The 21,906-nt window shown below is 34.8% G+C and overlaps 1 protein-coding gene across 1 annotated transcript; it reads right to left on the bottom strand.

The window, feature by feature from the left end:
• Positions 1–1,344: 1,344 nt before the first annotated feature.
• Positions 1,345–2,187, bottom strand: LOC111880347 (17.3 kDa class I heat shock protein). The gene has a single exon (XM_023876770.3). It carries the CDS (start codon positions 1,929–1,931, stop codon positions 1,464–1,466), a length of 468 nt encoding a protein of 155 aa, XP_023732538.1. The 5' UTR covers positions 1,932–2,187; the 3' UTR covers positions 1,345–1,463.
• Between the last annotated feature and the right edge of the window lie 19,719 nt (positions 2,188–21,906).

Here is a 21,906-nt window from a genome sequence, read left to right as displayed (position 1 = left end):
AACATTTTATATAGATGAAGATAAGTTAGTTAAATTCATATAAAATTTATTAAAAAAAGATTAACCGTTAGATAGACCATCAAATTAAATATTAAAATAATGTAACGGTGAAAGGCGATAAGTTTAAGTGACACCATATCTCGACCATCTAAGATCATCTAATAACCTTCGATAGAAAAATATAAAAAAAAAGTTTCCTGAATAGAACCGCATAATCGTTTAACATAAATTGTTTATTTTAGGGTAAAATTAAAGTCGTAAATAATATTAGGTGGTGATCTGGTAGCAATATCAAATTTTATTTTAGGGTAAATTTAAAGTCGTAAATAACATTAGGCCGTGATTTGGCAGCAATATCAAATCTCAAGTTTTTATGAGTCGTGCTGAACCACATCGTTTGTAAGATATCAGTTAAGTCAGTAATTTTATATATAATTAATAACTCTATATATTTTCTACTATTATTCATTTTATATACATATATGACTTAAGACGATATTTTGTTAAAGTTTGGCATCGAATACAAACCTTGAAGCCACGATGTTATGGCAAACTTTTTTACAACCTTGAATAAATTACACGAGTGGTCTATGTGTTTTGGTCCATAACTCTTTTTTTAACTTGAACTATCTCTATGTTTTCATTTTATTCGATTTTGATCCCAAATCAATTCGTATGAAACTCCCCACATTTAGTAACTTGATAGAGACGATGATACAACAGAAAGTGACTGATCTAGTATAAAGCTACTCATTTGGGTTTAAAAAGCGAAAATGATAACTACACGAACTGCTTGCGGTTATTACTTCCAAACTATCAACAACCTCTTCGTATTTTTAAGATAGTATGAGCTCGCTCTTTACCATCAATATTAAGGAGCTCGCTAGAATGTGTTTAATTATTTAAGTTTGATGAACAAATTTTGGGCCTCACGTTAGGGCCCAAGTTTGTTTTATGATTCAGTTTAACTCTTTAGTAATCTATCATCGTAAACTCAATGTTTGTTCACTTATTTTAAATGAATCTGAAATAATCAGAAAAAAAATTGTTTTATTCTAAAGAACAAAAATTAGATTCAAATTTTGTATTTTTTGTTAAAGACACGATACCACAACCGGAAGATAACAATATATTCATTTAATAGATAATTCAAGATTTTTTCAACCAACTATATAGTTGCCGTTACATATAAGAATTAGATAAACCTATAATTTATATAATAAAAATGAATATTCAACTGTTTGATTATATAACCAAATGTTTTGAAAATTGAAGATTTAAAGCATTTCTCTTTTCCCTACGCCAATCAGAAGCAATCATATTTCGTAATAAACCATGGTCAAATGAATAGGAATATAAATTTATTGTGTATTATAGGAAGAACAACATACAACCGCGAACATTATGTCGAACACTTGGTATACAAACACAATACAGAAAAAAGTACATACGTGGTACAAATTCTAACCAGAGATTTGAATAGGCTTAACATCAGGCTTCTTAACCTCCTCCTTTGGAATAGTAATTGTAAGCACTCCGTTCTCCATTGAAGCCTTCACTTGATCCATCTTCGAATTCTCCGGCAACCTAAACCTCCTTGTGAACTTCCCGCTACTGCGTTCCACCCTGTGCCATGTATCATTCTTATCTTCTTTCTCAACATTCCTCTCACCGCTGATCTGCAAAATCCTGTCGCCTTCAACTTCCACCTTCACTTCCTCTTTCTTGATCCCAGGGAGATCGGCCTTAAACACGTGCGCCTCCGGTGTTTCTTTCCAGTCCACACGGGCGTTCACCAAAGCAGAGGTTTCCGTCGACGCATCGGATGGAGTTGGAAAGGGAAAGTCTTTAAAGGGGTCCCAGATATCAAGAGAGAATGGGTCGAAGATGCTGCTTCGTCTGCCACCGAAGAAGCTGGGAACGATCGACATTTCTTTCACTTCGATTGTATTTGGGACTAAAGAGGATGACAAACAGATCGTTTCTGAATATTGCTACAATGCTTACTTGACGAGTTGAATTCTGGATGCGATTGGTATTTATAGGTTGGACTGAGGAGATCCAAAGAACCCTCTGGATAACTCTTTTCGCATTTTTCATTTATGATTGGAGTTCAATTTTGGATCATCTTTTGGTTCTTGACGTTTCAAGGAGTTTCTAGAACGATCTTTGTATTCTTTGGGCATACTTTGGAATCATCTTTTTTCATATCGATTGGCATCCCAATTTATTTATTAGAGTTAAATGATTTGATATGTTTTTTTTTAACGGCAAATACAAATATGTTACAGTATTATTTTGTATTTTATATTTTATATTTTATATTTTATTTGTAATATATTTAATTTAATAAATTTTAATGAAATATATTTTTAATAACTAAAAGGTTTTTTTTAGCATTGCAAAACTTAATAACCATTTAATTTCATATCCATTAAATATTAATCTATCGTCTTAATAATGTTTGTTTGACATTTTATTCAACTCTTTTATAAATAAAGACTTCTTTCATTAATAAAGTCTTATTGAATGAACTTGTACATTATTTTTTTTAAGTTTTGGAAAAGCTAATATAACTCACTACTATTTGTTTGATTATTTATTATCATTTCTATATACTAAATAACAAATCATTTTCATCTTTTTTGGGCCATATGTTAAACAAGCGATTCCTTTACTGTTGTATCAAGAGAGTGATAAAAAAACATTAGACTGAAATTATAAAATGCATAACACTAAACTTAATAAATAAATAATGCTAAATTTAAAGAAAACATAAATTATAATTATAAAAAACATAAGATTGAATTTTTAAAAAAATAAAATAAAATAATGAATAAAGTCCCTCTATCTGTAAAACTCCATAACTGTTTGATGGCGTTGTATTGATATCAATACGATTAATTTGAAAGATATGTTCTGCCAAATCATTACGAACCTTTAAACGTTATCATTGTTACGTGTACCGTAGGGTATTGATCTCTTTTTGAACACTTGAGGGGATGCTTTCGTTCTCTCATACGTGCATATTGTTTTTTCCTCAATTTGTAAAACTTCATAATCGTTTGATGGCGTCGTATTGATATCAATATGATTAATTTGAAATATATGTTCTCCGAAATCATTACGGTCCTTTAAATGTTATCATTGTTATGTATCTTCAATCTTGTTGTCATGTATGGTAGGGTATTGATCTCTATTGGAGCACTTGAGGGGACGCTTTCGTTCTCTCATACGTACATATCATTTTTATCTCATCTTCGATAATCATATTATATGGTATGATACACATATACATAATAGCTAAAAGCTTTCTCACCTCTTGTGGATGTGGCGTAAATTCTAGTATGTTCAAACACCTCTTGAGGGATCCAAACGTTCGTTCAACATCATTTTTAGTTTTTTTTTTTTTTTTCTATTTTATGCTTCATGTGTCTCCCATTAGCATGATATACCAATGATTTCATAATCACAAGAAATTCACGATAAATGTCATTGACAAGATAATACATATAACTCTGTCACTTTATTTACTTGAAACGCCTGTCGAGCTATAAATATTGATGACACACCTAAAACATTGAGACCATTCATTTTGTTACGTTGATGATGACATTTTTATGTAAGTATGTTTGGTAAATAAGTGAAATATGAATATAAATAAGGTTTATATAAAATGCATGTAGTGTATGTAAATTTATGGTTGGTAAAAAATTGAAATTTGTAAATACAAAATTGTTATATAATAAAAGAGAGAGAGAGAGAGAGAGAGAGAGAGAGAGAGAAGAGGTTTCTGACAATAAGATGTCGTTCCCCCATCATCTTCTTCACATTTCATCTTCCGAAACTGTTCGTTCGAAGATACGTGTTCCACATGATTGTTGTTTGCCAACTAGTATGTCCCCGCACTCCGCTTAGCCTAACCGCATAACACAAAATGTTTCTTTTTTCTTAGACCCAACATGGAAATCATTGTCTTCATCTTGAATTTCAACTTCCTCTCGAATTATTTTCTCTTTCTTCTTCTCTTTTCACTTCTTAAGTAAAGTGACACATACATCCTTATCATATTTGCTTGAATTCTTACAAACAGCAACACCTTTTTCTTTGAATCTCGAAACGTGGTACTTTAGCTTAATAATTCTCGCTTTACGTATAAACCCACATAAATTGCATTGATTAAATATTTATTTGTAGGAACACAAAAGTGTCATACTTCCATCTAGTATCATCTAAATTCATTTTTATAAGTGCATCCGCGTACTGCTTGCAGTTGTTATTGGAGTGGTTGTACCATCCAAATTAGACTCTACACTAGCTTTGTATCATCTTTTGAAAAAAAAAGATCGACATAAAATCAAATTCTTGACACAAATGAAATATTATACATTTGAATTAAAGACAAATCAAATATTATGTATTGATTGAATCTTTATTTTTAGGAACACACAAAGTGTCATACTTCCATCCAAGATCATCTGAATTCCTTTTTAAGAGTGCATCCGGGCACAAACTACCAATTGGTGTTGGAGTGGTTTTGTAACATCCCGTTTTCATTTGTAAAAGTTATAAAACATTAATCTTTTTTTATAAAAATAAAAGTGAAAATATATTATGGTTTAGTTGAAATGATCAACATGAAAGTCGTATTAGACATCAAGACGAATGTGTGGATATAAAAACTGTCAAAATTAGAGCTTGTATGAAGAAGTTACTTCCTCCGTCCCATATTTATTGTCCACTTTTGACTTTTGAAGTCGTTATACTTTAACTTTGACCTTAAATATTTTAATTTTTGGTATATAATACTCAATGCAAAATATATGAATTGATTGTGTTTTAAATGTTTTTATTGTTATAAGTTTCATCAAGTAATATATAACACAAATTAAAATATTTAAGGTCAAAGTTGAAGAATAAATACTACAAAAGTCTAAAGTGGAAAATAAATATGAGACGGAGGTAGTATAATTTTTTAAAGTTTCGGCAAATTTTAGCCTTTTAACCTGTGTGTAGCATTAATAACCTGACACCACCTATCGGCGATTGTGTGCAAGAAATTATAAGCCTTTCCAGTGTTGGTATGCAGCGTATAGAAGGGCTACGCGACACGTAGGTCATGATTTCAACCCTAATAGAGGCTCGAGCCTCCCTCTTTCATTACACCTTTTCTCAATCAAATCTCTCTCTCCTTCTCGAGATTTCAGTCCCACGTGATTTGATTTCTCGTTCTCAAGTATCAGTAGGGAAGCTATGGAGGTTTCAGAAGGATAACTTTAAGGAAAAGAAGTAAGTGTCGAAGTTCCGTTCGTGGCTATTCAAATTTCAATAAATCGAGTAAATTACACTTACTCTTATATATAACCGATAATATTCATAGTCATTGTTATGAACATATAGTATTGGATCAATCACTAAATCCAGTTAAAGTATTGATTGGTCTACTTACAGGAGATGTGTATAGAATAAACACATTGACCTGTTTGTTGGATTTCAGAATTGTTATATGATGAAATGATCTTGCCTCCCAACTATCTTAACTGTCCAATCCTTAGTTAATAGCGAAGAAGGTATAGGATGGGAATTGGTGAAGGATCTTGATATTAACTCTTATGCTTAGATAGTTAGTAATCAATATAGTATTATAGGTTATTGCGTGTTGGTTGAGCCGTTTGCAAACCAACATACTTAGTTATTTTGAGAATAGTCAGGTGTGTTATCTCAATATACTATGTGTTACATCGTATATCCTTGTATGATAAGATATAAGGACTACTAGAGTAGAGTTATATGTGTAGACTAGTATAGTCTCTTGTAGGATTTGATCATTGTTTATATGATGAGTTGACGTGTAACACTAAAAAATCACAATAATTTAAAATATTCAAAAATCAACCATTCATCATCATTGTTTGCAAAAAAATAGTCATTGTTTCAAAAGTGTTATTCCAAATTAGAGTTTTTCCCTAAGATCCGGTGACAAAACAGGAAATTGTGTACGATCACGCCTTCGCCTTCCCTCGATCCTCGGAAGTACATGAAACCATAAACTAAAATTGTAAGCCAAAGCTTAGTGAGTTCCTAAAAGTACCGCCACACAAACATATATTCAACTAGATAACGGGTCTACAACCTCCTGGTTGAATTACCTCTGGCCCACAACCTTTCGGTTAGAATGCCCTAGCCCACAACCTTACGGTTGGAATGCCTAATACACAATGGATCCACAACCTCCTGGTTGGATTACCCCAGGCCCACTAACATCCGGTTGGAATGCCCTGGCCCACAACCTTTCAATTGGAATACCCTAGTCTATTGACTTACAACACAAAGTAGTAGTCTCAACCCCACCATACCATGTCGACATGTACATAACAAATAACATATATCCATCAACAGATAATCATATAACCAGTTAACAGACTAGCAGGCAGATATGCAAATTACTACTACATAGCAACATCCAATATACCAGGATACATAACCAAAGGGGCCGGCATTGGTTCCTTCGACCCACAAGAACAGTGAGGAAACTTACCTCACAGTCTGACAAATAGCTAAACATTACACCGCTCCAAATACTGGACTACAAGTCACATATCCAACAAATGGAGACCAAGGCTTAACTATAGCTCAAAATACCTAAAATACCCTTAAGTCAAACTGCGTTAACCCTGGTCAAAGTCAAAGTCAACAGGTCAAGGAGTCATTTTGGTCCACTTAGTCGAGTATGCAAGGCGTACTCAACTCATACCTTGGGCGTACTCGAGCTTTGACTGGAGTCGGGAGGTTGACCACATATGCATGACGCGTGATGAGGTACGCGTGACATAAACTCAGAACCTCCTTTCCTCAATAAGAGCATAATGCATTAAGCTCTAACGTCCAAATTTCAGATCCAAGGCCAAAATACCACTAAGAGTCATAAAGTTTCAAACTTTATGACTTTGCATGTCCATTAAGTGCTTAATATGAAAAATCCCAACTTCTTAACACCTTAAGTCCTTCTAGAGCATGCATGGAGAAAAACTAAGCATCAACATCACATTTTTATGACCCGAGACCCCACATAAGGTTTGAAAGGACGACTTGTTTGGTTAAGAGCATGCAGTGCTTAAGAATCATCATATTTGGGACCAAAAATTCCCTAAATGAAGACATGGATTGATCTACAAGAAAGGATGATCAAGTTATGAGCTTTTTACCTCCTAGAGGTTGCTAGCAAGGAGATAATCTCATATCCAAGTTGCTTCCTAGCTCCAAGTTATTCTCTCCGCCTTCTTCTTCTTCAAGAATACCACAAAACACAAAGATACGCTTAAGATGCACTCTTCTCACTTAGGGTTAGCTATAGGGTTGTTTTCTCAGATGGAGGCTGATGAGGGAATGAGAAATGAGGGGATAATGATGCTTATATATGGACCAAACCCTAAAAATTAGGGTTTCAGGATTTACCATATACGTCTTGCGTACGCGATGTACGCCCGACGTACTAGGGTTTACCGTAGTATACCTAGTGTACACAACGTACGCTCAATGTACTAATCTCTTAGCTAAAATTACCAAAATGCCACTATGGGCCATTTTTAAAATCTTTCTCAAGACTATGGGTCAAAATGCAATGTTCCTTCATGCATAAGGTTAAAATTGAAATACCTCAGGTTGACAACGAAACGATGATACACCATGAGTCTAAATACACACGTTATTGGTGGAATGGAGAAAGGTCGTGAACCATTGTTTGTATGTATGTATATGTATTGCGATATATGATATTTTGGTAAATAACTAAGCTTCATGCTTACAGATGTTGGTGAAGTGTTTTTCAAGTAGTTCCTATGATCAAGGGATAGCTCCAACGCGACTGTACTTACAAAGATAATTATGTCTTCAGATTTTTACTAAAAACTCTTCAACATGCTTTACTAATATTTTATAAATGGATGTATGACTATGATCTTTAATTAATGAAAAGGGTATTAAGTTGTTTTACTTATGTTATATAAATAAAAAAAATTGGGTTGAAAAACAGGATGTTACAAGTTGGTATTAGATCCCTAGTTTAAAAGATTCAGGTGAACATTCATGTGACTCCAAACTCAAACTAAGATCTGAAATTTTTTATAAACACTTTATTTGAATGAATTTTATAGTAGCCAATCCCTTGAATCTTTCCTTAAGTCTTCAGAAAGCATGCACCAAAAGTATGGTGCCTCTAATGGCTCACACCCAAAACCATAGAAACTCTAGAATATAGAAGAGAGAGGATAGATGATAAAAAATTACGTTCTGTATCTTGTGTAAGGTAGAAGCCATAAATTTGGGCAACCAAGGGGGCCTATTTATAATTTAGGTAACTTGCAAAGAAATCCATATTTGAATAATTAAATAATAGATTTAATTCCTAATTCAAATCATTTCCTTATCTACTGTCAGGAGGCTTCTGGAAACCCTAGACACTCCTCCGCAATCGTCCATAGAGACATGAGGGTTCTATAATTGCTTCTTTTGTTCAACTATTGAAACTTTTGGTCAATATACTTTTGGTCACCTATAGTGTGGGGTATAACACTATGAATTTGTTAACTTGTTTTTGTTATCTATGCAGATCCAATATGGTGACGACTCGAGCTGGATGATCGGGTTTAGGTTTGGGCAACAGTAAACCAACTGATGTGGATATTTATATCATTGTCACATCTGAGGTGTTAGGAGTCATTTTGGATGAGTTGCCTCATATGTTTGAGACAAAAAAGGATCAGCTCAATGCTATGTTTGATAAGTGTTATGCACCAGTTCAAACTACTACTAGAGGTGGTCAACTGAGGACTAGAGAAATTATCTTCCGTGATTTCAGGGCTTATGGGAATCCTGATTTTATGGGGAAAATAAGTCTATCTCCAGTATACGATCGATCGTTGATGTAGAGAGCGCTTTCCTGACGAGTTTTTGCTCGGATGGGGCAAAGGCCATGTTCGTTGCATGTCTTTTACATAACGGAGCTACATATTGGTGGGTCGAGGTTATTTAGGCACTCAGACCAGAACCTATTAAGTCTACAACTTGTGAGGATTTCGTAACCAGATTCAAGACAAAGTTTGTGCTTGCAATTGAGGTTCAACAAATGGCTTAAGAGTTCCTAGCTCTTGAAAAAACTATAGAGACAGTAATTCAGATCACCATCATATTCAGGGAGAGGGCATTATTTTTCCCTAAGTATGCAGCTGATAATGAGATGAAGATGACAACATATTCTGATACGTTGAGGTCAAACGTCCGTGATTTTGCCAGTTTCGCTCACGCAAGACACTTGAACAAATGATTGAAGTGGCCCAAAAACGGGAATTTGAGTTGGAGCTCCAAAAGAAGAGGAAGCAAATTCATATTCATAACATAATTTTTTCAGCCAAGATGAGGCTGTTGATTTGTGTTCTAGACGACAGAAGGGTCCTAGGTATAACAAGTGTGGGAAATCACACGAAGGAGCTTATAGTGCTTCTGGATGCTACAAGTATGGAAAAAAGGGACATTTCGGTCATTATTGTAAGCAGGGGATGCGTGTCTGCTTCAACTGCAGCCAGGTGGGCCATTTCAAGGCCAAGTGTCCTCTTTTGGCAACAATAGGTGCGGTGTAGGCTCCAACACCTGCGACGTTGTGGATCACTGAAGGGCGTCAGGTCCAAGTTGAGTCTTCGAAGGCCAAGAACTGAGTCTAAGTGACAAATGTTGTTACCGGTGTGTATCTACTTATCCTTTTATGTTGATTATTCATTATCATATGCTTATTTATATGTATGCAATTAGATCCATTCCTAGTTAATTTTATACCTGTATGTGTATTGTATTGTTTGAGTCTAGGGGGAGTCATTCATTTGTATCACTGTCATTTACTAGGAGCTTTGGTATTGCTCGTTGTAACGCCTGTAATTTCGGGCTAAATGTTTATGGTATAATAATAATAATAATTATACATTTAATCGAATAAATAAAATCCTTGAATAGGGTGATTTTTCTTCTTATGTGTTTCGAGATAGGAATTAATTATCGAATACACATTAAGTGGTCAAATATTAGTAGTAATTAATATTTGTAACAAAAGTTATATATAGAATTTATCGTTAAGCAATAAGATAAACATTAAAAATAAAATATTATCTAGGATAAATATTCTTAAATAAAGTTGTATTAGTCGTGATGATGACTCCATGGATATAAAGAACGCTTAATTCTGACTTCGTATGAGGAAGTTAGAATTTTTCTAAGTTTCGCGTTCAAACCGATAGGACTAGATGAGCCATAAAAGTGAATCGGATATAGGTTGCTTTTTAACCCAAGCGGTTTAAATGAAAGTTGAAGTGCTCGTCAATAGGAACTCATCGATATAAAGAACACCAAAATTTGACTTCGTATGAGGAAGTTAAGATTTTTTTTCAAAGTTTCAAGTGTGACACAATACATCAATGTGCGATACAAAATCGAAATAAAAAATCGGTTGATTGTTAGCCAGAACAATCTAAATTAAAGTTGAAGCACTCCTCAATACGAGACCGATGATATAAATAACGTCGAAAACGGAGATCATATGGAGAAGTTATGATTTTCGCAGCGTTATTTACAGTTCAAGCCTTCTCAGACAGTAAAACGGAAAATAAAGTGAAAACTAGACTACAGAGTCGAAATGAAAGTTGTATTACTCGTCGATAGCTATATGTTGATTTAAAAACCATCAAAAATGGAGTGCATATGCGAAAGTTATGAGTTTTAGAAAATAATAAAATTTAGATCACCGTGGATACAACACATGGCAAGATCTCGAGCCACCCTTCTTTCCCACGACAAGTGATGGATGATAGGCATATGTCGAGGATGCGACACGCCTATGCGCGACACCCCCTTTTGAATTTTCTTATAAATAGCCTCATTTTCTATCACATTTCTTGTTCACCTTTCTCTCTCAAACTCTATCGAGGCCCCAAAGCCCAACTCTAGTAGTTCTTAGGTGTTGGTAGCAAATGTATGGAGTACCAGAGAGCCCCGAGTAATGGAGCTCTCGGTTTTGAAGTTTTGCCCGCGTAATGTCTGGTTTTTTGTCAAACAACCTGTAAGTTGATTAATGCTTACCTTCCTTTAAGTATAACTTACATTTTTGTTTATAATCGTTATTATGAACTTATAAATAAGATATATCAGCAATATCAGTTGTTATACCAATCTACTTACGTGAATGATGAAAAGTCAAGATCAGTGAGGTGTTTAAAGTGGATTTTCCAAATAGTATATCTTTATATACCAAACTGTTAGGACATAATTTGTGTTTTATACTTTACTTTTGATAGCTTTTAGAGTTCTCGGTCTAGGACCAAAAACACCATGATTTCGGTGGTGTTTGGACCGAAATCACCATGTGATTCAAGTGAGCTTATTGAGGATTTCGGCTGGGTTTTGGGCTGGGCCTTTATAATTAGGTCTAGGTATATATATTCTTTTTTTCTGCCGTGAAAGAGGTTGGTCATTCTAAGAAGCTGAGATCGAGTTTAGAGAGAAAGAGAGAACCGAAAGCAATTCAGAATCTTATGTACTAGACTATTATTAATATAGTGTGCATTGAAGATTGATAATTGTGCTCTTAATTCATAATAATTGTCACATGGTTAATCATTAGATTGGGATTCCACACGAATTCTAGTGATTTTGATTGATACTGTATATTGGGTTTTACAATTGGTATCAGAGAAAGGTTTGGTATCAATCGAATTAGCAGGATTTTAAACGATTCTTGGAATTTCTCTTGGTGTTTTTGAGTTATTTTTGACAAAAATTTTGCCGTTTTTCTTCGTGTTCTTCACTATATTAGAGTTTTTTTTTATCGAGGTTGGTTTTGATAGATTGCAAATTTCGTGTTTTTTGGGCGACTTCGGTTAGGGTTTGAGAGTTCTCGGCGGCTAGCTAACCATCTCCTATTAGGGTTCGAGAGTTCTCGGTCAGCTCCTCTGACACATCTTCGATCTCGGTACCAACTTCGGAGTTCTCGGTCCCTGCCTCGAAGTTCTCAACGGCGGCCCCTCGTTCTCGGTTACGTTAACTTCGCTTCTCGATACGCCTTCAATCTTCGATCTGTATACTAGGCTTCGCATTCTCGGTTAGCTTCTCATTTATAGAGGTTTCGGCTAAGGTTCTCGGTCAAGAATCTAAGTTCTCGGTCAAGTTTTTCTTTTGGACAAAAAGTTTGACCTTCAAGGTTCTCGGTCAACAAGATGTTGACTATTGGTGTTTTCGGTCAAAGAGTATTTATTTTGTGGTTTTCGGTTAGATTTCTTTTGGTGAATAATGAGTTCTTCAATCACCAAGAAGGTAAATGAAACCTCATGTTGTCAATCCTATGAAGACAAAATAAATAAATACCGTGAACATAATGAATTGTTGGTTAGAGAGGTTTTTGACCTTAAAAACGAAATATATGAAATCAAGAAAATAAATAAACCGCTTAAAGAAAAACTAGAAGCATAAACAAAAGTTTTAAGCAAGATTAAAGAAGAGTAAAAAACCAAATGTGTTCACTATCGGTTTGTCAAAAAGAAAATTACCAACTTAACTGCTGAACTTGATGCATTAAAGGCTAAATTTAAGGATGCTGACTTTACTTTTAAGGAATTTGATGTGTCAAGTGAGAAAGTTGAGTCAATGATAGAAAAACAATTAAAGCGGAAAGACAAAAAGGGTACGGGTCTAGGGTATCATAATTTTCCACCTCCTTTTAATGATAACTATACTCCGCCCCTTGAAACCAAAGAGATAGAGACATCTGCACAGTATGGTCAGCCCTCTGTAACTGCCGCAATCACGACTGAATAATCCTACCAAACTGGGAGTGTTAATGTGAATGATTCTAACGTTTCTACTTCATGTGCATATAAAGTAATAATACAAGATGGGTTCGAGCAAAACAAAAATAATTCTAGTTCTGCTAAAAATGCTTCAAAAACATTAACACCCAGTGTTGAAAAATTCAAGCCACAAAAATTTGTTAAACAATCTAATAGATGTTCATGTGCTTGTGCTTGTGGAAGTTCTTTGAAACAAACTTCATCTGGACAAGGACCAAGTCACAATCTTATTTATTTGAAAAGACATACTTGTTTTAACTGTGGGACTCCCGATTACATTGCTAGAAATTGCCCACATCGTTCATATGTTCCCTACTATGAACAAGGTTGGCAGAATGTGCGAAGGGGGAGATCTTCCAAAACAAATACTTCGAGGTCACGTTCACACAACGGTGATTGGAATGCTAAAAAGGCCAAGAATTAGACTCCCAAGGAAAAAAAGGGCATGTCGGACAAGAAGCGTAATTCGAGAGATGGTACAGCCAAACCGAATTCGGTAAGGTCAAATTCATCTCAAGGATTGTCCTCTAGCTTACACTTACGATTCAAGTCTAAATCAAAAGGTAGTTCCATTTCAAAATCAAGTTTTGAAGCACCCATTAGGTTAAACATTAAAATGCTTAAACCTAATTACCAATGGGTTCCTAAAGGTCACATTTCAAAATCGTCCAAAGTTCCTATAACTTCTTTATGTTCCTTATCTGATAAACAAGATATGTAGTGGGAAATAGTATCTTGCATAGATTATAATGGTAAACCTAGTTTCAAAATGGACTGGGTTCCCAAAACCATCTAATCCCACACTCTATGTCGGAGCAGCTATGGAGGAATATCATCAGACTTCGGTATGTTGATAGTGGTTGTTCCAGGCACATGACAGGAGACATCTCTCAACTACACGACATTCAGAACTGTAAATTGAGAGTATGTGTCCTGTGCAGGAAAGGGAGAAAGAAAAGATCACACAAATGGGGACTGTATTTAATGGCGTGATTAATTTTTTGGATGCAACTTCAGTTGCTAAATTACGGTTTGAATTTTCTTGATACTCCTAAGTTTTCTTAAAATGATTCGTTTTGTGGACTGACATAAATTGTTTTGTACATCTTTTATTTTATTTTTGTTTTAGTTAAATTTGTTCATATTTCTTTCCTCTATACACAAATTTAGGGGGAGAATTAAAATCAAACAAAAAAAATCATAAAAATCATAAAAATCATAAAAATCAAAAATCCAAATATATGTCTATTTTATTTCCTTTTTAGAAAAATAAAAAATCCAAAAATATTTTTACTGTTTTTGAGCGTATTTTAATTTTAATTTTTTTATGCTTAGTTATTTTTATTGGGTGCTAAGTTTGTTTTATTTTTATCTCAAAATTTTCATTTGTCTTAAAACGTGAATTCAAAAGTAGAAGAGACTCAACGAGACTCTGTTGGAATTTTATGTGCAAAAAGAGATCTTGAAAGGAATTGACGAAATTACACTTCACACTACTTTCATAAGGAATTGAAGACATGAAATCGTACAAATTTTCAGTTAAGTGGATTCTCTCTAAGAACTGTCGTATTCACGAAATTAAAGGCATGAAACTGTATAAACTGTCAGTTAGGCAGTTTGTTTCTAAGAACTCTCATATTTAAGGAATTGAAAGTTTGAAATTGTACAGATTGTCAAAATTGGTCTTGTCAGTTATATTTACCTAAGAACTATCATGGCACCAGGGCGATTCACCCAACCGGGAAATAGATATCGCTGAACATCCCGCCCAGGGTCTTGACATTCTATGTGTCAAGCAAAACTGTGGAGACTCAAATGTATGCTCGGATACGTTCTCTGCAGGTAAGGAATTAATGGTTATTAGCACTAGGGTGATGCACCTGGCAAGGCACGATTATCGCTGAATGTCCCGCCAAAGGGCCTTGACCTCGTGTCATGCTAAACTGTGGAAATATGTCCTCGAATATTTTTGTCACATGATGGTTTTGTGAGTTATTCTTAATTAACTCTCACTAGCACTAGAATAGTACACTCAACTGAGATTCAGAAACCATTGAACGTCTCGCCAAGGGACAAGTTAATCGAGGATATGTAGGGGCTAACATTAAACTAGCCATGAGTAATTCTTCGATACTCAACAAATCACAATGCGTTCCTCCGTGTTCACACAGATACTGTGAGTAGTCTCCATCTGAGCCAAGGCTGGGTCCTTGAAGAACTGTGGTGAGAAGGCTCTTTATGACTCTGTGATCCATAGGGACTTTTTAGACATGGTAACTTTTCAAGACGCATCTTTGATAGAAAAAGAATATTCATTCGAAGGAACAAGAAGTTAAGATTATTTTTTAACACACAATCTTTCAACCCCAGAAGCAATGTGAAGTTGTATTTAAACTTATGTGTCAAATTGCATTGAATCCTCCTCAATCGATTTGCTGTTATCTATGAATTTGCTGAAGTGATCCAAAAGAATCAGCCTCTCTGTAATTATCTTTGAAGTTTCGTAAAGCTGAAACTGTTGATTTTCAAGAACCTATACAAGAAGCCTCTTTACATAATGTGCGTTCAAAGTTAAATTTTAAAGGAAGTCCATCTATTCAAGATGAATTCATCCATGTAGAAACTCATATGTTCATCTTGAAGTTGTGAACAAAACGAAGATAAATGATGAAGGTCAAGAGCAAAGAGAAGATTGAAAAGAAAAGAAAGTTGTAAACCAAGGGGAGATTGTTAGGACATAATTTATGGTTTATACTATACTTTTGATAGCTTTTAGAGTTCTCGGTCTAGGACTGAAAACACCATGATTTCGGTGGTGTTTGGACCGAAACCACCATGTGATTTCGGTGGGCTTAATGAGGATTTCGGTTGGGTGTGGGATGGGCCTTTGTAATTAGGTCTAGGTATATATATTGTTGTTCTCATGGAGCACCTGGTTCTTGGTACGTATTCTTTTACTTAATTCTTTGTGCTTTTTGATGGGTTTTGGCCATAAGAACATCCTATGTGCTCATACAAACCCTAATGCTTGGATCTAGGTTTCTCTATTGTACATGCAATTCATCCAAGACTATAAACCCTAGATCTAGCATATGATAAAAAAAATATAACATATAAATTAGGGTTTAGATCATACCTTGATTGTTATATAGCAATAACAATCTTAAATCCTCCTTGTATTGACTTTAGAAAGCTTAGAGTCACAAATGTCACTCCTCTAATGGTTCACAAACACCAAGAGCAAGAGGATGAAGAGGAGAAGAGAAGGAGGCTGCCCAAAATGTGTGGAAACCCTAGAAGAAGTCTTGTTTTCGTTTTTGGGGCATAAGGGTTCCTTAAATGGTGAGGCTATTAGGGTTATCTTACAAGGAAACCCTAATTTGGATGCTTAATCCCTAAGCAACCCATGGGCTCCTCCCTTAAAGGTCTTGGGACGATTTCTAATGGGTTTCCCCATAGAATTCGTCCACTCCTTTAATATGGAGTCCATTAGCTAAATATTCAACTATCATACAATTGACAGTTCTAGTCCCTTAAGTTCAATTAATGTCTTTTAGTCACAAACTTAATTCTTATTAATTCTTGACTAATATTAATTAAACAATATGATTTCTCCTTTAATATATTATTCTCATAATATATTAATAAATCATATTTAATCCTTTCTCTCTATTATTCATCCTATCAAGTTGCTTTGGTGAAGGCAACCCAAAAGGACCATGCACCATCGGGTCAAGTACATACCAAAATAGTTATGGACTTAGACACTAATCCAACAGTCTCCCACTTGGATAAGTCTAATAACTATTCTGCGTATGACTTCAGATCCTGATCTGCAATCGTAGCTTTCCAAAGCTGCTGTCAACTCTGATCTTATCAGATACGCGTGTCCTTTAGATAAGGGATCATATATTCCTCCATTCTAGATGTCGTATAGACTGAGACATGGATCTAAATCATTCTCTCTGTCTATGTGCTGTTTCCCGAATACAGATTTACGACGACTGACAACAGACTACAATTTGAACACATCAAATTAGTCCCGGCTTGGCCAAGCACTTAGGTGCCATCACTAAATCATCGAGGGGCCCAAAAATATCGCTTTTATCCTACTTTGGATAAAAGGAACGGATAAACTTTGACTCAATGCTCGCTTGCACTCACTCACCAAATCACACACAACAATATGTTTTATAACACCAAGTTACTGGTGCGTTTATATATTATCAGTGTGCAACCGACTCGCAAGATACAACTCACACATCTCGGTTTCAAGAATATAAGATGTTATCGTCTCACTAATCACTTATGATAACAATCCATGAAGTGATCCAAATGAGCGTGTGTTTAATCCAATGCTCAAATCATATTCATAAGCACTCATGAACGTTGCAGCAAAACATTTGATTATGTCTAATACTCTTTAGACAATCCACACACCAATTCATGATAGTCTTCATTCATATCTACTTCCAACATCTGAACGACTGTGGCCCGTTTGAATAATTTGACTGTTCTCAACCAATTAGATTATTTAGGAAGTCAAAACATGCAAAGTGAAACACAAGGATAATACTAATCCCATATGGCCTCAAACCTTTGAGTATAAATAAAACACTTTTTATTTATCACCATATCGATTACTCATTATTTGTTGTTTCGGGTAATCAACTTCTTACTTGAATTATTTCAACACTTGTCTCATGCTCTTAGCATGCACACAATGTTTACCTATGGTTCTTACTTTGTGAAATAGATCAAATGACCACATTTCCAATCATATTCATTTCACAACTCCTAATCCTTTTCACAAGTGAAAGAATATCAAATTCTTGCCACTTATAGAATATGCTAGATTCTAACATTTTATGTAATGATCCTTTTGTAATATCATTGCACTAAAGTCACAATGACTATTGCCAATGGAATTACAAAGTCCTCTATTGGATATTGTTACAATATAATTCCTTATATGTGATGTCTCTCACTCAAAGTACATTCCTATGAACATCCTTTTGCATAAAAGTTTCTAATCTAGACATTGATTCTCAGTATCTAACTCCCAATATGGAAACCTTTCTATACTTACCATATGACAACTCATTCTTAATAGAATCTTATCTATTCATAATAATGTCGATATGCTCCATTCAATATTATACTTCCAACTACTCACAAGCGACCAATCCTCGGCGAACTTTGGATTGTCCTTTGGTAGTTGTCTAATTATCTTAGTCAAAATTGATTCTTGTCCTTTTCCCTCTAAATGCACTAGACATTTGGAAAATTTTAGAATGGTCAAATATTATAGCATTTGCAATCGATCCTATACCCGAAGCGTATGGGACACGATGCATAATGTCTTACATAAAGATTCGATACTTTATCAATCTTCTGCCATAATATTTTATGTGCTACGTTCTCTCAATTCGAAATATGAAGAGGAATGCCGTAATCATAATCGAAATTTAAGAACACATTATGTATCCTTGACTATATTTATTAACATTCCACAACCTAAGCCTTTAGATTTTAAATGAAGCATAATATTCTCTCCCTTAATTATAGCAAAACAACTATTCAACCCTTACAACTTTGCAAAGTATGACTCTTGTTTTCTATAATTAATATTGCTAACTTGCAATACTCGCCTTAATAATCATGCAATCATAACATTTATGCTCCCACTATCACGATGATTATTATAAACATAACACTTATGCTCCTACTAGCTTTGACATGTATTCAGAAACAACTTAACTTTCATAAAAACAATGCCTATTGAATTTCTTTAAGTTCATATTTCTAATACCCAATGCTTTGATAATCTTTTATCAAGGCTTCTTAAACTTATACACTTTTGCCTTAGATATCTCATATGTGTGTCTTAAACAATTCAAACTAATTGCCAAATCTCACAATTCGAATCATGTAAAGGGATATCGTAACCATAATCGAATTCGAGAATACAATTTCACAATCACTATCTTCTTAAAATCTTCCTTAGTGAAAGCATTTCCTCACAGTCATTTTCATGAAGGAGGGAATCTTATTACACTTAGATTTTAATGGTGTATGTGTTCCTATCCATGTGAATTTGTTAAAACCAAAGTTTATGACAAATTCAAACTCATATGGACTGAACTCTTAATCTTGATTTCTTGCCTTATGGTAACACGACTGCCCACCATGTCTTCCAAGTAGTTAAGTAGTTCACCCTTTCCTATCAATGTACTTTTCATTGATCAAGGTCCTTGCCTTTTATGCATTCAAATGAGAACTCATAGGACTCACATGCATAATTAACTCAATTGGAACGGCACAGAAATAGGCTAATGTCAACACGATATGTTGTAAACCTCTACTCGTGTGCTAGTGATGATCGATAAGGTTTATTCTTGATTTGTTCTTGAAACCTTTCAAGACCATTAAGACTCCCACTGACTCCTTGACATATAAGATTCTCTTGTTAATAAACATTTCTTGACAAACAAATATTCAAGAGTTAGTGTAGCCTTTATCAAGACAAAACATTTCATAAAATTGGTCCTAGTTGGTCTTTGTCTTATCCAAGACATCACAACTTTCCAATTTCAAATGTGTGAGAATAGGAAAGCCTTTTTCCAAATTCTACATTTGATGAATGTTATAAACCTTCCTAATACTTGTCACTTAATGTCACAATCTTAACTCTAAGACTTGTTTTGGAATGAAGTATGATTGACTTCTTGATTTAACCATTTCTTCAATTCTTGATTCCTATTCTTATACATACACTTGTACTAAGATTTATTTAGAGGATTAATTGAGATATGGTTCTTAATCATTAAGTCATATCATAAAGCATAAAAGGTACTCTCCCTTCTTCTTAGAGTAGAGAAACTTTTATCTTTCTGCCTACTTGATTCTTCTTATTCGTTCTGCTATTGATTTAAACTTTTTTCAATCAATTCAGAATTACACTTAATCTTATAAGCATAATCATATTTACTAAACCTTTAGTAAATCATGACGAATACCTTTGTTACTCTTGTGGTGGATTTGATCAACACACAACTTTGTGTACTCGATCTACTAGTCTTTCACTTGACACTTTGTCAACGAATTAGTCTAATTTCCAAATATGAAATTTCTCATTCATCGTGCAACCAAGTTGCATGATTCCAAATTTCTATCCAATTGAAACTTGGGCGATGAGAAACTCTCCATATTTGGTAAATTCTTGACATTTCCACTATTAACATAATTAAGAATCTTATTCATTCATTGTAGAAATATGCAAACATCAATTTTCATAATGATTTCATTGCAAGGAAATAAATAAATAAATAAGTCATATCAAAATTTATTTTATTCATAAAAGCAACGGAAAACATTTGTCCTTACAATGCAAAATCAACTGAAAACTATGTAGTCAAAAGAAAATTCCTAACAACTCTATCATAACTTTCTAAGCTCAAAATCTAATCTTCAAATCCATGCGATCGAGATCCATTTCTTCGTGATTAGATTCATCTTGCTCTTTCATTAAGCTTCCTCTCTTTTCACTGATCCTGCAAAACATTCAAATGCAATCTTATCACATTATGTATTAAGAAACAACAAATAGGAACTTAACGGAGTTAGATAGTGGATTTTACCTGAAGCGCAGCCATACTCTTTGACTTTCCCATCTTCTGGACTCTTTAGGATCTTAGGGCAGACTTGTATCCAACGCCCTTTCTCTTGGCAGCAAACGCAGGTCAGTTCTCCTAGAACGTCCTCGGAAGCATGGTTGGTTGACTTTCCTAACAAATATGCTCCATTGCTTTGCCAAATCATTTCTGATTCAGCAGCAATGAGCATGTAAGTTAGGTCAATGAGGTTTGCGTCATGATCCATCATATAATACTTTCTTTTGAACTCATTATATGATTCAGGGAGTGACTATAGAACCCAGCCTATAGCCAACTCATCAGGGAATGACGCACCTAACATAATCAACCTATCGATGTGTGATTTCATTCCTAGAACGTGGGCACACACGGGTTTACCATCTTCATGTTTTATTTCCAATAGGGCTTTAGTGACATTGAACCTTTCAATTCTTCGATCTTGTGGGTTAAGGAGAATAATTGGAGAAGGAGGAGCAAGTGAAGCATGATCTCTTGTTCCTCGATCGAATCGTGGAATATCATCTTCGTGTGGAATGCTTGTTCCACGGGATTTAGGAAGACCATAGTTATCGAACTTTGACATCTACAAAACGGGAGAAAACAAATTCAAGCTAGTTGATTGATTGAGTCCTTAATAAATCACCCAAATGAGATATTAAGGCTAGGACCCAACACAATACGCTACAACCTAGAAAAGGGATGCCGTAATCTAGTTGCAGAATATTTGAAGGTAAGTGAATGACGATTCACTAATTTCCACCATGAAAAAATGAAAAAGGAATTTAAGTTTTAAATCTATGAAAACTCCTAGATCCTATGAGATTCATTGAACATTTCAATGGCATGTTTAAATCTCGATATGCCCCTCTAGTTTGTGACTGGGATGTCGAGGATCACAAAGCGGGTGTGAACAATCATACAAACTTACATGGTGCCCCCACATGCTACAGTCACCTATTCGATGTGCCGGTAAACCACACACGCTCCACCGAACTATGAAAAACATTGAGTCACCCTTTACTACCTTTTCTTAGAACCATTTAGTGTGTCGGTAAACCACACACGCTCCACTAACGTCTTCGCAAGGGCACAAAGTGTAATTTCATGGAATTGCATCAATTCACTTTTGCCTAAGTAACTAAGATTGGGAATTTGTAAAACATTTAGTTACTTTTGTACTTCATTATACTTATAATGGAAAGTTCTGTCCTATCCTACCCGTTCGGCTAACGACCCTCCACTAGTCAAGAGTGCGGTGGGTAAGAGTGGATACCCATTCAATCGCCATTTTATAGGCAATTTCCTTAAACACCCCTTATAGACCAGCTTCGTGAATGAGGCCTACTAACGGTAAGACTGACTTTTAC

Source organism: Lactuca sativa, chromosome 8 (assembly GCF_002870075.4).
Source record: "Lactuca sativa cultivar Salinas chromosome 8, Lsat_Salinas_v11, whole genome shotgun sequence".
NCBI lineage: Eukaryota > Viridiplantae > Streptophyta > Magnoliopsida > Asterales > Asteraceae > Lactuca > Lactuca sativa.
This window is presented reverse-complemented; position numbering and strand designations above follow the sequence as displayed.